At 40.7% G+C, this 17,152-nt stretch overlaps 1 protein-coding gene across 4 annotated transcripts in view; it reads right to left on the minus strand.

The window, feature by feature from the left end:
• Positions 1-871: 871 nt before the first annotated feature.
• The window catches only part of CKAP5 (cytoskeleton associated protein 5), a 105,158-nt gene continuing 88,877 nt past the window's right edge, over positions 872-17,152 (minus strand). For 3 of the 4 annotated variants that reach the window (XM_082410657.1, XM_082410658.1, XM_082410660.1), the window contains 9 exons: positions 9,165-9,344; positions 8,484-8,671; positions 7,422-7,497; positions 6,510-6,698; positions 6,280-6,417; positions 5,770-5,853; positions 5,518-5,677; positions 1,744-1,895; positions 872-1,593 (listed from right to left, as the gene is read on the minus strand). In XM_082410657.1, the coding sequence (XP_082266783.1) occupies positions 1,348-1,593; positions 1,744-1,895; positions 5,518-5,677; positions 5,770-5,853; positions 6,280-6,417; positions 6,510-6,698; positions 7,422-7,497; positions 8,484-8,671; positions 9,165-9,344 (1,413 nt within the window). In that variant the 3' untranslated portion in view covers positions 872-1,347. Of the gene's footprint in view, positions 1,594-1,743; positions 1,896-2,276; positions 2,673-5,517; positions 5,678-5,769; positions 5,854-6,279; positions 6,418-6,509; positions 6,699-7,421; positions 7,498-8,483; positions 8,672-9,164; positions 9,345-17,152 lie in introns of those variants that run through there. The other variant, XM_082410659.1, reaches the window with a different exon arrangement.

Consider the following 17,152-nt stretch of genomic DNA (forward strand, 5'->3'; position numbering starts at 1 on the left):
TCTCACAAGACTGCTGGACTTTGGTTTTTCAAATTAGCTGTGCTAATTCCAGACCCAAGCACAGCCATTCTTTCTAAATGTGTTCCTTCTCCACAGCAACCAACTCCTCTATCTTCCCTTCAGTGAAGGCCTACTTCCTGTGTGCATTATAAGGGAGAGAGGCAAGTTTATTATTTCAGGCAGCACAGGAGCCATCTGAAAATCATGACTAGAATCAATACAGGACTCATTTTCCATCAACCTTTCATTTCTTTAACACCAGTTCAGTAAAAGGTGGTGTAGAAAAGTTCCTTTGGACTTAATGTTTTCTGACTGTGGAAGGAGGTCTTGTGGAATGTTATTGCAGATGTGAATCCTGTTTATTTCTAGTCTTTACTGAACTGAGGAGTGTGAAGGAACTGTTAGTCTAGATTCAGAGACTCTGCTAACCAGTCAGGAAGCCCCTATGCTCTCTGTACTCCTTTAGTGAGATGACCCCAAATCTAATTGTGGTGTGACAGCCACTGTAGCCCAGCTAATCCCTGGGCACAATGTCATATGTACTTGGGCAGCAGAAGTAGTAGGGAGCCTAAGAGCTCCTTGGAACCATGGTGATTGTTTGATGATGGGATGGAAGTCGTGACCAAAATCTCAAAACAGGGAAGAATGAGATTTCTCTGCTCCCCTAGGAGTTGCATGCAGAAGGCAGGAGAGGTGAGTGCCTCTTATTCCGAAGGAGTGAAAGGACCAAGTCTGTGAGCCAAGTAAAGGTAGCGCTCCTTAAGCAGCAATTATGAACCTTTCTCTAACTGGCTGAATACCCAGCTGGTCCCAAGAACAGGTGATGGAGAGCTGCCCAACACTCCCAGATACGGAGCATCCTGGGACACAGTTATAGTTAATGCAAACTTTATTTATAAAAGACTCTTAAATTAGTTGTATCATGCCATGCATTCATACAGAATACAGTGACCCTTCAGGGCTACAAGGAGAAGAGCTCACAAACTCAAAGGAAAACTAGTAAAGCGTTTCTAATAGTTAAAAGCTAGGAAAGATTAGGACAACTTTACAAATGAGCAATTAAAAATAAAAGAAAAAGGAGATGGAAACTAGTCTGAGCTGAGAGCAGGGCAGCTGTTTACAGGTCTGTACACTAAACTAAGACACAGACAGTCTTCTAGAGAGGCAGGGGGCTGGCAGAGAGAAGTGGAGGATGTGCAAAGACGTGTGCCACGACTCCTCCCCCAGCTCCACGGTATGATACATACAACCAGTTTGTGTACACTGGGCCTGCCAAGGCCACTTTAACTATGAGGACTCCTAGTTTAGTAAACTAAAGCTGCAGGGTGCCAGGGGAGTGGGGCGGCTTCACTTGCGACTGCTCTTTATTCTCTCCAGTCTTTTTTTCAAGTCATCAATGTTAGCTGTGGAGGAGGAGGATGTAGTCATGGTTCCTGAAGAGTGAGTCTGGTTGGAATCCAGGTCTGAATGCTGGTGCTGCTCCCGTGACTCCCGGAGCTGAGAGAGTTTGCTGTGCAGCATGTCTGTGGAAGAGGCAACGGTAGGAACTGCTGGTTTGGAAAGCAAAGAGGTCAGCGGAGGTCGGTCATCTTGCTGTTGAAAGAAGAAGAAACATTGTCCAATCAGGTCAGGATGTGGCTCTGGAGCAACATTCACTGAGGCTGGGACACTGCTTCTCCGGCCAGCCTGTCCCTGACCTGGTCATCGCCCTCCCTGCCCCACACAGAAGGAGAGGAGCAGTACCTTTGTATTGTCCAGACCACATCGCTGTCGCAGGATTTTTAGCCTCTCCAGATAGACAGATGGTCCCACCTCTTCTCCATTTGTGTTACCTATGGAGGACACTGTGCTTGTGGGAGTGGGCACACATGTCACTTCCATCTGGGGGGAGATGCCTAAGTAGGAAATGTAGAAGGAATATTCAGATATACACCCCCCCACCCTGACTGCCCTCATTAACCTCCCACCAAAGGGAACAATTTGGGCCTTGAATATCACCACTGTACTTGAAGACTAAAAAAATCCACAAGAATCTACCTGGAGCTGGTGATAAAGGGTGCTCTGAAATATACAAGATACGCTTAATGAGAACTTCCAGAACTGATAGAGGAGGGCACTGAATGTTAAGTTGGGCCATCCATCTACATCCTGAGCTATGCAGGGGTTGTATTCTTATAATCCCACAGCTGACCTGGGCAATCCAAAGAGCCTAAGCTACTCCTGAGTATATGGTAAGTGCCCAAGTGAAGAACCTAAGGACTTTATTTTATTTTACTTTTTTTTTTGAAGAATTATTGCTATTTCATCTTTATTTTTTTGGGCTGTGTTGGGTCTTCGTTGCTGCACGCGGGCTTTCTCTAGTTATGGCGAGCGGGGGCTGCTCTTCGTTGCGATGCCCGCGCTTCTCATTGCGGTGGCTTCTCTTGTTGCAGAGCACAGGCTCTAGGCATGCAGGCTTCAGTAGTTGCAGCATGCGGGCTCAGTAGTTGCGGTGCGCAGGCTTCAGTAGTTGTGGCTCGCGGGCTCTAGAGCACAGGCTCAGTAGTCGTGGCACATGGGCTTAGTTGTTCCGCGGCATGTGGGATCTTCCCGGACCAGGGATCGAACCCGTGTCCCCTGCGCTGGCAGGCGGATTCTTAACCACTGTGCCACCAGGGAAGTCCCCCTAAGGACTTTAAATGTTTGCAAGAATTAGACTAGGTTTGGACCAGGTGATACACAGGGCAAAGCTCTTATTCAAACTGGGGAGGACAGCAAGGAGCTCAAGGCTACTGTCTATTCATAAGGAAGAGGGGTAAACTGCGGTGTCCAACAAAGGAGCGGTAGGAACTGGAGCATCCGAAATTAATATTCTGGCAGTAGAGGGGAAGACCAAAACCAAACCAAACCAAAATCCATCACAGTTCTAAATTTCTGAGAAGGAACAATCAAAAAATGCAGGCATTTAAAATATCCAGTTTGACATCAATGAAAAGGCATTAAATTAGTCAAAAGATAAAGTACTGGGAAGAAAAACGGTAAACTGACAAGTAAAAGAGGTTACTCTAGGGAAAAAGGAATCTTTTAATGTACAGATGAGAACACTCTGAGAGGAGGGTGAAAAATGAAGACTAATGCAAAAGGCAGCAATAAGAGAAGACTGAACACTTTAAGGCATTCAGTTACCAGTGGGGTTACATGCTTGTGTTGCAAATGTTGAACATCACAAGAAAGGACTCTGGAAATGAGAAACGGAGGCTCTACCCTGATCAGCTCAACCATGGGATGTCCACATATGGCTACTGGACACTGCTTGCTGTGCTTCAAGAAAGAGACTCCAAAAAAAAAAAGAAACAGACTCCAGGTCTCGGAGAGGGGTAATTTAAGGTGTTAAAAACAAGAACAACTATTGGAAAAACAAACAAACAACAAAGGGACTTCCCTGGTGGTCCAGTGGCTAAGACTCCGCACTCCAAATGCAGGGGGTCTGGGTTTGATCCCTGGTCAGGGAACTAGATCCCACATGCATGCCGAAACTAAAGATCTCACATGCTGCAACGAAGATCCTGCACACGGCATCGAAGATCCTGCGTGCCGCAATTAAGACCGGGCACAGCCAAATAAATAAATAAATAAATGTTTAAAAAAATATTAAAAAACAAAGAAAAAACAACAACAACAGAAAGAAACAATTTAAGAGAATACAATTGACGCTGCAGCCTAGAAAGATACATGGTGAGAGAGAACATGACTAGAATCTGAAAACCACAAAGGAACAGTTTCACAGGCAAACAAATTTTAGAATGTAAAAGTAGGTGAGCTTCACCGAACTCAGAAAGAACTAAATGCAGGACAAATGTGAGGGCTGTACTCTATATGATGAGGGAACTTTAGCAGTTGGGTCTTTTTTTTGGTTTAAGGCTCTTGACAGCTATTTTTTGTAACTGATACCGCTTATATCTTCCTTTTGTCCCTAGATCCTTGAGCAGTAACTCACCAGTATAGGCGTTTTCACTGGGGGGACAGTAATATTTCAGCTTAATATCGGGATAAGCATTCACTCACATATTAAACAAAATACCTACTGAGTGCCCACCACATGCCAGGCAACAAAACGGACAAAAATCTTTACCCTTGTGGATTGACTGATGGATTTGCCACGCAGCTTGTAGGATCTTAGTTCCTCGACCAGGGATTGAACCCAGGCCCTCAGCAGCGAGAGCACAGAGTCCTAACCACTGGACCGCCATGGAATTCCCACCCTTGTGGATTTTAAATTCTAGCACAGACGGACATCACACAATTAATCTAATAAACATTATGTTACATGGTGTGTTAGAGGAGGTTATGTACTATGGGGGGGTGAGGGGTAGGTTGCAAATTTTAAATGAAGCCTCACTGAGGCAGTGACAAAGATGTGGAGGAAACAAAGACTCGTGGAGAAGAGCAATCTACATGCAAGAAACCACCAGTGCAAAGGCCCTAAGAAGGTGTACGCCTGGTGCCTTCCAGGAACAGCAAGGGGGCTGCTGAGGCTGAAGTGGAACAGAAGTCAGAGAGAGTAGGAGAGAGGCAGTTCTAGAGGTATCAGGGGACCATATCATGTCAGACCTCACAGGCCTTTCCTGTAAGGCTTTTTGCTCCACTGAGTGAAAGGGAGAGCCTTTGGAAAATGTTTGAGGAGCGCTGTCTTGACGCTATGTGTGGAAATGACTACAGGGGGGCGAGAGTGGCAGCGGGGAGACGGTGTAGGAGAGTGCTGTAATCCATGTAAGAGAAGATGCTGTTCAGACCAGGGCAGTGGCAGTGAAGGAGATGAGAAGTGTGGGTGGATTCTGTGTATGTTTTGTAGGTAGAGCCAAAAGGATTTCCTGACAGAGAAAAAGAGAATACTCAAAAGCTGGGGGTCTGAGCAAACTAGAAGGACAAAGTTGCCATCCAGTGAGATGGAGAAGAATGCAAATGGAGCAGGTTTTGGGGGATTATCAGGAGCTTGGTCTTTGACACGCTGAGTTTATGATGTCTACTATACCAGAAACCCCGCGAGATGTCACGCACGATCTATCAGCAGAGATCAGGAAGGAGGTCTGAGCTGGACATTGGACAAAATCGGGCTTTGCTGGCATAGAAATGGTATTTAAAGTGATGAGAGTAGATGGATTAGTTAAGGGGATGAGAGTAAGAAAGAAGAGAGAATCATGGACAGAATCCAGGGGGATGTCAACATTAAGAGTTCAGGGAGAGGAAGAATCTGTCAGAGAGGCCAAGGGGGAATAGCAGCGAGAAGGAGGAAAGCAAGAGAGCACGGAGGACTGGGAGCCCAGGGGAGAAACTGTTTGAAGGGTAGAGAATGTTGCTGTTGCCAAACACTGACGATGGGTCGAGGCAGGTGACTGAGAGTTGACTACTCTCTGCATCACTGGTGACCATTAAGTACTGAGGTGCACGGATATAAATGTAAACCCATCAAAAACCTCCAGTTGCTGACGCTGGGAGCTATTTTGAGCTTATTCCTGAAGCTACCAGAGGAAACCATACCTGTTGAAATGGGAATACGGCCTTTGCCCTCCCTCTCCATCTCAATCACCCGAAGGCCTCTCTCAACATAGCTCTGGAAGAACTGTGAGGAATTTTTCAGAAATGGTTCAATGTCAGCATCTGAATATTTCTTCTTATATTCATATAACTCTGCTAGGCCCTGGTTAACAAGAAAAAGGAAGAGGTGGGGATGGCTGTTAGTGACTCTTCCATAAAGCAGATCCCTTTCCCTCTCAACCCTTTCTCTCTCACCTCTTTAGTGTTCTCTTTAGAGCCAATCTTCTTAAAAATCTCAGCTAAGAAATCATTCACTTTGGCCTTTGATGATTTTTCATCCTAAAGACACAAGAAGGAATGATTGGTTAGACCTGAGTTATTAATTAGGAACCAGTGGTTGGATAAAACTGAAAATATCTCAAATCCAGACCTTCCAGGTATGTTCCTGCAAATAAGAGAAGCACCAGTGCTGCAGGAGCTGCAGCAGAAACATTAACAATCTCAGGTTTTCAATTAAACTTGATAAGGAAAGTCCCTCCCTAATTAGAGCTCACAGTGGATTTATCTAGGGACCAGTGCCTTAGGCACAGACAAAGAAACCTTTCTTAGGAACAAAAAGCCCAAGGTTATAGTTTATATTTGAAAACGTCAAGGTGATTGGACCAATCCCTGAGCCTTCATCTTAGGCCCTGAGAAAGAAAGGCTCCGGTGGCTTATCCCTTTGACAAGATCACATCCCTCAGTCTTTCAAGTCAGGACACTCACAATTCGAGATGCTCCCTTTTCTGTTTCCTTATCAGACTTGCTCCCGGTCTGGTCCATACTGTGCTTCATCATCCGGCAGAGGTGGGCCTCCAACTCTGACTCATTCTTGTTGTCAATCATTGTTAGGTGGTCTAGAATCTGAGGAAGAAACGTGCACATTCAATGGCAGCGATGCCACATCCGTGAGGTTCTCTCAAGCTCCCTTGGGAATGGCTGCTGTTCTCACTCACCTTGGGCCCTTTTAATTTGCATAAAGTGTGCAGCAGCGTTTTTAGGGTCCTTATGGGAAATTCACTTTTGCATTGCTTTAGTTTCTCTTTGGGGAAGACCTTCATGAAAATGTGTATATCCAGAAGAATTCTGTCCAGATTAATGCTGTTGATGGTATCAGGCAGTAGTCGAACCATTCTCCAGAGACACTATTGAAAAAAGAAACAAAAGTTAGAAGGAGTCACTGAAGAATGAGAATAATCTCTGTCACCATTCATTTCCCCTAAGCTCTGGGATCACTTCTAAAAGATGGTCAGGGATATGAATGTGGCACCTCACCTTTCAAGTTCAGCTGCTAAACACGAACAGTTTTATTTACTTCAACCATGTCACTGGCTAACATGTGACGAGCCATCTACCTGACCATCTCCATTCCTCCTTCCCACTCCCTAGAGATGGGGCCCTAAATGATGAGAAAATGTGGAAGTTCTGTCTTGGGTTTGTTTGGTACCCGAGAGTAGAGTAGTTCATATTACCTAATCAAATCTAACCTGAAAAAACAAAATATCTTACACTATTACAGTATAATAACAGTATTATAATGTTACAGATGTGTTCATTTGCTCTTCTAAAAATAGACCAAAACATTATAAATCTATACATATCTTTTCCCCCAAAAGAAATGAAATTTGTCTCATCAAACTTCTTGCCTTTTGATTCTAGGAGAACTGGTGAGATATTTACAAAATAGCTCTTCCTTTTCACCGTTTGAGGCCAGGAATTTTTTAGGCCTGAACTAGGGGTATAAATTGGAGGAAGGGAAAAATGGAGAGCAACTATATTTTTCAGGTGTGCCTTGACTGATTTGAGTTAGTTCCAACTCCTCTTTCCCCACACTTTGAAAGAAAGAGATCAAATTATTTCAACTTCACCTTCATAACAAGCTCTGAGAATTTGGGAGAACTGGCTGTTGCTAGCAGGCTGTCTTGGAGCAAAACAAGTAGGGCGCTAGAAAACAAACCCAACACAACAACATTAATAAGTTTCAAACCTGCATTCTAATTAAAATCAGTAATTGAAATCCAAGTGTAATTTACAATAGCCAGATCATGGAAGCAACTTAAATGCCCATTGACAGATGAATGGATAAAGAAGATGTGGTACATACATACAATGGAATATTACTCAGCCATTAAAAAGGAATGAAATTGGATCATTTGTAGAGACGTGGATGGACCTAGAGACTGTCATACAGAGTGAAGTAAGTCAGAAAGAGAAAAGCCATTATCAATATTAACACATATATGTGGAATCTAGAAAAATGGTACAGATGAACCAGTTTGCAGGGCAGAAATTGAGACACAGATGTAGAGAACAAACGTATGGACACCAAGGGGGGGAAGTGGCAAGAGGGTGGTGGTGGTGGGATGAATTGGGAGATTGGGATTGACATATATACACTAATATGTATAAAACAGATAACTAATAAGAACTTGCTGTATAAAAAATAAATACAATAAAATTAAAAAAAAAAAAGAAAGCCAAGTGTAAGAATTCTTCATCCATCTGAGAAATTGAGAGCTCATGGATTAGGAATTGTCTTTGATTACTTGACACTCAGTCATTAAGAAAATAAACATCATTTAAGCTTTTTAAGTTACCACTTGGTAAATGGTAAAGCTTGTCACTATTTTTTATTGTCACTGGTAGCTAAGAAAGAAAGAAATGTACACGAAATGTACACAGAAGAGAAGGTAACTGACAAACTCCACAGTCCTATTCTAGAAAACTCATATAATACTGGCTAGTTTACTGAGTTGTTAACTAGCTTTAACTGCTGTCTCAGGTTGGAATACCTTCTCTTGAGGAAGAGAAGAGTAATAAATCAACTTATCAGGCAAACCTAAGCTTACAACTGATCTAAGTGCCTCCTGGTTTCTATGGGTAGACAAAAGAGGCTGTTCCAGGCTCTAATGCTCAGAGTACAGATATACCTCAGGATGTTGGTCTGGTCTGACTTCTCCAGAACTTTCACCACCAAGAGGTTCACAGAGCGGATCACCTGTTGCCCTTCCTCCAGATCTTCAATTCGAGAATCCAGCATTAAGGTGATGAGGCCATGCATCAGGTCTTTCAAAACTCCAGTGGAGGCCTCTCGGGCGAGGCTTTCTATCTGAAACAGCTATCCAATCATAATTGCGTTAGAGAGGCATGAAACTCAATATACAGATCAAGGAAGATAAACATGGGTGGCATATTCTAATAAATGATTATATTGTATTTATAAAAATTCAGAGTATTAGGAAAAAATAAAAATCACTACACTCTCCCAAACTGCCAAGAATAGCCAAAATTAATTGGTGTGCTTCCTTCCTGTTATAAAACTATTTTTAATGTGAGCAGTCATCTGTGAAAAGCCAGCTAAGGCCCAACCATGACTGATGAAGAAACTGGCAGGAAGCAGAATTTCAGGTAGTCTGTAAGTATCCTAACAATAAGGTAAGCTGGAGTGTTGCCCAACATCTACTGGAAGTAGCCAATGGCTTACATGTAAAATTCCACAAATGACATATGTTTCACATGTTTCACTGGAACATCTGAACCAACTCAGGCCTGAGAATCTGGGTGGGATGAGAGACTGAAGGGAAGCTCATGATCTGCAGAGGTGTCCTTACCGAAATCATGTTGCCGATGATACAGCTATACAACTTGATGATTTCATCCTTCTCCAATTTCTCATCTGCCATATGTGTGTTGTAGATGAGTCTCAGCTGCATGAACGTGGCTATCAGAAACTGATCAATATGGCCAGACATGGCTTCTGCTTTGTCTTCCTGTCTCAGGACCTCATCGATCTGATAACAAAAATCCAAGATGTATTTTCCAAGCTTCATACTTCTAAGTAGCAGGAAGATACTGTAAGTCTCTGTAATATTTATTAGCAAAGCACTTCTAATATCTTAGCTTGAAAAAACCCAGTCACCTTACATATAAATAACTAGTCCTTAGGGACTCAATCATTCAACAAATATTTACAGAGCAAGACTATTAGGTGAATTAACTGCAGCTCCTAAGAGGCTCACCATCTAGTTTAAGGAATAATAATCCTTATGTTTAAATGCTAATTTATTAAAGAGAGTGTTTTTATACCCGTTATCTCATTTGATCATTCCAACAGCTCTAAAAGGTAGACAGGACTGAGAGTAAGATCTTCATTTACCATATGAGAAAATTGAGGCTCAGTAAGATCAGGCTACTTAGTTCAAACTCAAAACTCAGGTTTCCCACAACTGGATCCAGGTTCTTTTTGGTTCAGTAGACTGGTTGTCACTAATGGTAAAATGTTATTTACTATGGGAAAAACATGTATTTCCTATTCACTACTGTAAAAAGATCTTTATTTTTATGATTACATAAATTATACCCTGAGACAATCATGCCAATAATCTTCATGACCATCCTTTCATGCAGGGCTGCTATACTGCACAACTCCAGGGCTCACCATTTATACAGACTGCAATGTGAATAGTGCCCTCTGGTGTTGAGGAAGCCAGTGGTCCTACTTTCATTTCTTTATGCATGTATACCCATAAGCACATACAATTTTATATAACTGGAACTGTTTAACAATTCTGTTTCAACATGGACAAAATAAAAACAAATATATATTTTTTTGGAGGGGGGCTTACTCTTTTTCCAAGGTAATTAACATCAACAACCTGATATATATTCTTTCATGTTCACAGAATCATTTATAACCACACATGCACACATAGATAGGGTCAAGGTTTAGGGCACTGTTTATTCCATAAGAATATTTATAGTACATACACTACTCTGCATCTAGCCTTCCTAAGAGAAAATTATGAAAATCCCTAAAGTCAACAGAAACAGTTCTATTTTTTTTTTTTTCAAATGATGATGAAAGCTTAATGGTATTCACATTGCTTAATTTGTGTCATGCTTTATTTATTTATCTATTTATTTATGGCTGTGTTGGGTCTTCGTTTCTGTGCGAGGGCTTTCTCTAGTTGCGGCAAGCGGGGGCCACTCTTCATCACGGTGCGCGGGCCTCTCACGATCGCGGCCTCTCTTGTTGCCGAGCACAGGCTCCAGACGTGCAGGCTCAGTAATTGTGGCTCACAGGCCCAGCTGCTCCGTGGCATGTGGGATCATCCCAGACCAGGGTACGAACCTGTGTCCCCTGCACTGGCAGGCAGATTCTCAACCACTGCACTACCAGGGAAGCCCAAAACGGTTCTATTTTTAAAGGCTGCATAATAGTCCACATGTGCACATACCAAAACTTAATCATTCTGACTGTTTCAACATCTTTCTAGTTTGGATATTTTGTCCACTATAAATAATATTACAATAAACATCTTTGTGTATATATATCCCAAGGTACTTGTGTTTTAATTTCTAAAAAAAAAAGTGTGCCATGGGACTTCCCTGGTGGTCCAGTGGTTAAGACTCCACGCTCCCAATGCAGGGGGTCTGGGTTCGGCCCCTGGTGAGGGAACTAGATTCCCGCACGCAGCAACTAAGAGCCCGCATGCCGCAACTAAAGATCCCGCGAGCTGCAACAAAGATTCTGCACGCGGCAACAAAGATCCCCGCATGCTGCAACTAAGACCTGGCACCGCCAAATAAGTTAAAAAAAAAAAAAAAAAAAAGTGCACCAAGAGTTTAACTTTTTAGGCTGAAGGATGAAACATTTTAAATTACGGTATAATATATATTATTATATTGCTTTCTTTAAAAAGGCACTAACATGTAATTCACATTTCTACGTTTAATGTATGAGAGTACTGTTTTTTCAGCGTCTCTATCAGCTGTATGTTTTATTACTCATTTTACTTTCTGTCACTCTGATGGTTTAAAAGTGATTATCTTGGGAATTCCCTGGTGGTCCAGTGCTTAAGACTCCACGCTCCCAATGCAGGGGGCGAGGGTTTGATCCCTGTTTGGGGAACTAAGATCCTGCATGCCGCACAGTGCGGCCAAAAAAATAATAATAAACAAACAAACAAATAAATAAATAAAATAAGTGATCATCTATTGTTACTTTAATTTGCGTTTCTGTGGCGGGGGAGGTGCTGAACATCTTTTCATGTGTTTACTGGCCATTTGGATATCTTCTGTGATTTGCCTATTCATATCCTTGAATTAGTTTTTTTTCTATTAGGTTCTCTTTTTCTCAAGAGTTCATAAGAGTTCTGTTTACTGTCGCTATTAATCCTTTATCGGTCAATATGGTCATATGCAAATACATTCCACAATATAACACTCATTTATTGACAGTATATGGTAAATTTCTCCAGATTAAAATCTTCAAATTTTTAAATGATCCAATTTGTCTTTTCTTTTTAGGTTCTGGGTTTCCTTCCTTATTTTTTAATGGTCTCCCTAAATTCCTTGGTTATTTCAAAAAATTTGGGAGGGGGATCAGTTGTTTCAAGTTTCTACAGGGTTACATGTGTGTTATCTTATCTAAAAAAAAAAAATCTCTTCCACATCTATGGTTGGTTCCTTCTTCATCCCTGATACTTACATTTTTGCTCTCTAATCAGGCTAGTACAGGATTTTTAATTTTAATTTTTTTTTAACAAGAACCTGCTTTTAGATTTATTATCTTTAAAATCTATTTCATGAATTTTAGCTTTATTATTACCTACTCTCAAATTTCTTTTGATTTTTTTTTTTTTTTAAAGATTTATTGATTTATTGATTGATTGAGTGATTGCTATGTTGGGTCTTCGTTTCTGTGCTAGGGCCTTCTCTAGTTGCGGCAAGTGGGGGCCACTCTTCATCGCGGTGCGCAGGCCTCTCACTATCGCGGCCTCTCTTGTTGCGGAGCACAGGCTCCAGACACGCAGGCTCAGTAATTGTGGCTCACGGGCCTAGTTGCTCCGCGGCATGTGGGATCTTCCCAGACCAGGGCTCGAACCCGTGTCCCCTGCATTGGCAGGCAGACTCTCAACCACTGCGCCACCAGGGAAGCCCTATTTTTTATTTTTTAAATTTCTAAGTATAAGTACTAAGTTCCTTTATTTTAGCCTTTCTTCAATAATAAATGCATTTCATGCAATATATTTTTCTGAGTTCAGTAGCTTCAGAGTATAGCTGTAGAGTGAAATGCTTTCCTTCACTGCTAAGAGTTTTGATTTTTTTTTTTTTTGATGAAAGAGTTAGTTAGGAGGATGTTTCATACTTTCCAAGTAGCCAATATTTTTGTGATATTAATATCATTTACTAAAAATTTTGTTGGGTTATCAGCAAAGAATTTGGTCAGTATATCTTTTACTTTTTGCATTTGTTAAGAGATTTTTAATGACTCCTCTGCTCTAAGTCTCCTTTAGATGTGAGTCTATTTCTGGGCTCTCTGTTCCATCCCAATGGTCTGTCTGCTTTTCCCTGGGCCAGGACTACACTTACTTAATTACAGTGGCTCTATAATCACTGTTGATACCCAGTGATGTAAATCCTCTCCATTGTGTTTTTATTTTAAAAAATTGTCTTAAAATAAAACTGTCTTTGCTATTCTTAGGTCCTTTGATTTCCCATATAAATTTTAGAATCAGCTTCTCAACTGCAGAAAAAAAACTGTTAAGATTTTGATTGGAATGGCATTGAATTTACAGATATTATTTGAGGAGAAGCTGGCATTTTTATAATCCTGAATCTTGAGAACATAGTATATTTCTATTTATTTGGAAACGCAACAAAATTATGTCATTCAACAAAACTTAAAAATTTTCTCTGTCAAGGTCTTACATATTATACACTGCTTGATTACTCCTAGGTACTTTAATTTTTTGTTGCTCAGGGTTTTATTTTTTTTATTATGGTAAAATATATATAACTAAAATTTACCATTTTAACCACTTTTAAGTATACAATCCAATGACATTAAGTATATTCACAATGTTGTATAACCATCATCCCTATTTCCAGAACTTTGTCATTATCCCAAACAGAATCTGTACCCATTAAATAATAACTCTCTATCAACCCTCCTGCCCTTGGTAAACTCTATTCTAGTTTCTGTATTTGGCTATTCTAGGTACCTCAAATAAGTGGAATCATATAATGTTTGTCCCTTGGTGCCTGATTAATTTTATTTAGCATAATTTAGCTTTCAAGGTTCATCCATGTTGTTGCATGTGTCAGAATTTCATTCTTCTTTATGACTGAATAATATTCCATTGTGTATATATAAATTTATATACACATCACATTTTGTTTATCTGTTCATCTGTTGATGGACATTTGGATTGTTTCCACCTTTCGGCTATTGTGAATACTGCTGCTGTGAACATTGGTGCACAAGTATTTGTTTAAATCCCTGCTTTCTAAGAGGGGATCTGGGGATCTTATTGTAATTCTATGTTTAACTTTTTGAGAAACCGCTGAACTATTTTCCACAATGGTTACACTACTTTATGTTCCCACCAGCAATACACACAGATTACAGTTTCTCCACATCCTGACAAACACTTGCTATTTCCCATTTAAAAAAAAAAAAAAAAATCCTAATGGGTGTGAAGTGGTTGGTATCTCATTGTGGTTTTGATCTATATTTCCCTAATGACTAATGATGGTGAGCATCTTTTTACTTGTTTATTGGCTATTTGTGTATCTTCTTTAGAGAAATGTCTATTCATGTACTTTGCCAATTTTTGAACTGGGTTTTGTTTTTTTTGTCATTGAGTTATAGGAGTTCTTATATATTCTAGATATTAATCCTTTCTCAGATATATGATTGGCAAATATCTTCTCTCATTCTATAGGTTGCCTTTTCATTCTTGTGATAGTGTCCTTTGATGCATACAATGTTTTAACTTTGATGAAATTCAATTTAATTATTTTTTCTTTAGTTGCCTGGTGTCATATCTAAGAAATCACTGCCAAAATCACTATATGAAGGTCTTCCCCTATGTTTTCTTCTAAGAGTTTTATAGTTTTAGCTCTTATGTTTTTGATCCATTTTGAGTTAAGTTTTGTATATGGTATGACTCTATCTTCATTCTTTTGCATGTGGATAAACATTTTTCCCACCATCATTTGTTTAAAAGAGAGTCCTTTGCGCACTGAATGATCTTGTCGCTCTTGTCATTCAGGTCACTAATTTCGTTTCTGTAGTGATCATTATCTCCTTCAGTCCATCTACTCAATTTTTTAAAACTCTAAAACCATGGTTTTTTTGCTTGGAAGAATCTTTCTGCACCCCATGCCCTTCCCCATTGTGGTCATCTTGTCTCCTTTAGCAATTTCATTTTGCCAGGACATTGCTGTTCTGGTTATTTTGTTTTATTCTTCTTCCCAGTTACTGGGTGCCTTAAGGCATGTTATTACTCTTTACATATTCAAGATTCAGTCTTGGGTCTACCTTTTGGAAACCCTCAACAATGGCAATAAATGGGAGACAGAGCATTTCTGCCCTTGTAGGCTTGTGGTATGCCAACTGGCAAGCTGTCAGTCGTTTGGCAAAGTACCAAGAGCCGGCATTTCTGCTCTTTGGTCTCTAAAGGTACAAAAGTCAGAGACTGCCAGGCTCAGAGAGTGAATTCAGCCTTTTTGTTCAGCTCCCTGTAGCTCCTTAGGGGCAAAGGGAGAACACCAGCTACTCCTATTAGCACTCACATGAGCCACCGCTGCCCTCTAGGGCACCTACCCATCTCCACAGATGAGGAGAGATCTCTCTCCAGGATTTCTGGTGTTTTGATCCTCTTCTCTGGGCTCTGCACTATTGAACCTCAGGTTTTCCTTAGGCCCATATGGGAAAATGTTTTGTACTTGTACCAGATAGGGCTTGAGATTTGCTTAGACACTTCAGATACTACCCACCAGACCCACCAGCTCCTCCTGCTCAGAAAAGGCAAATGGGTTTGGACTGAAGTTGATAGAGAAAGGTAACAGGGATGCATGCATTCAAGTCACTATTTTCCAGACTCCCCGCCATTTGTTTTCTTCCAACAGCGAAAGCGTTAACAGGAGACTATTTGTCAAGCAACATCAAAAACCTTGTGCTGGGATTCCGGTTCTGCCCTTCCGTTCAGACCTAACACAGCAAAGACATATCTCTTGATTTCCAATCTCTCAAGCCTGCTCTTCCTCCATTCTTCCCCGTCTCCATACACAGCACCACCATCCACCCAGTTGCTCAAGCCAAACTGCAAGGAGTTACTATTGATTCCTCTCCTCCCTTACATTTCATATCCAATCTATCACCAAGTCCTGTGGACTCTACCTCTGAAAGATACCCTGAAACCATTCACTTTTCTTCCTCTCCACAATGATCGTCCTAGTGCACATATCTTTCATATGAATTTTGACCATAGCTTCCTAACAGTCTAACAGGCCTCCCAGAATCCACTCTTGCCCTGCCTATAATCTGGTCTCTATGGAGTGGCCAGAAGTGACTTTTTCCCCAATTAAAATAAGTTCAAACATTATAGAAACGTTGGAAGTATAGTAAAAGAACTTTTTAAAATCCTGAATCATTTGCAAGTTGTCAGTCTGATGCTCCATGACTCTCTTGATACTTCAGCATATATTTCTTCCTTTTTAAAAAAAAAAAATTTATTCATTTATTTATTTTGGCTGCGCCGGGTCTTAGTTGTGTCACGTGGGATCTTTAGTTGCAGCATGTGCACTTCTTAGTTGTGGCATGCGGGCTTCTTAGTTGCAGCATGCGAACTTAGCTGTGGCATGCATGTGGAATCTAGTTCCCAGATCAGGGATCGAATCTGGGCCCCCTGCATTGGGAGCGTAGAGTCTTACCCGCTAGACCACCTGGGAAGTCCCATCATATATTTCTTCTTAACAAGACATGTTCTTTCATAATCATGACACAAGGATCAAAATCAGGAATACTGATGTTACTACCACCTAATCCTCAGGCTCTATCCCATTTTCTCCAGTTGCCCCAATTATGTTCTTTATAGCGAAAGGCCTGTCTAGAATCATGCACTCTAGACCAGTTCCTTCAGTCTTTCCTTGACTTTCTTCAACTTGAGATTTTGAAAATGTCCCTCAATTTGCACTTGTCTGATGTTTTCTCATGAATAGATGACATCAGGAATCTCAGCGAAGTAATGCAGAATTCCCACTGGATCCTATCAGGTGGTACATTATTTCATTTTGTCATATGATTGATGATGTTTACTTCGATCACTCAAGGTGGTATCTGCTAGGCTTCTCTACTGTCAAATTATTCTTGGTATTTTGTATTTTGGGGGTACTTTTAATATATTAGTCCTTTGTATTTTGTGGAGAGGTATTATGAAACTATGTAAATATTCCATTTCTCTTCAAATTTTTAATTAGCTTATATGTACATGGACTTGTGGTTTCCTATTTTATTAAATTCAATACATTTACAAATTGTATTGTTTATGGGGTTATAACTCATTACTATTATTATTTATTTTGATGTTCAAACTGTGCTCTCTTCCAACAGGGAGTCTGTTCTAGTTGGCCTTGTGTGTCCTTCTAACACGTCCCTACAATTCTCTGAGACTATCCTTGCTGTCTAGCACAAGATACTCCAGAATCATCCAGTACTTTCCCTGATTCAGCTCTGGAATCTGCCACTTCTTAAGGAGCTGTTATTCCTTTTAGAGGAAAGTGGTATTTAGGAGACAAGATCTGGGGGTGC

Source organism: Balaenoptera physalus, assembly GCF_965194825.1.
Source record: "Balaenoptera physalus genome assembly, chromosome: 10".
Classification (NCBI taxonomy): domain Eukaryota; kingdom Metazoa; phylum Chordata; class Mammalia; order Artiodactyla; family Balaenopteridae; genus Balaenoptera; species Balaenoptera physalus.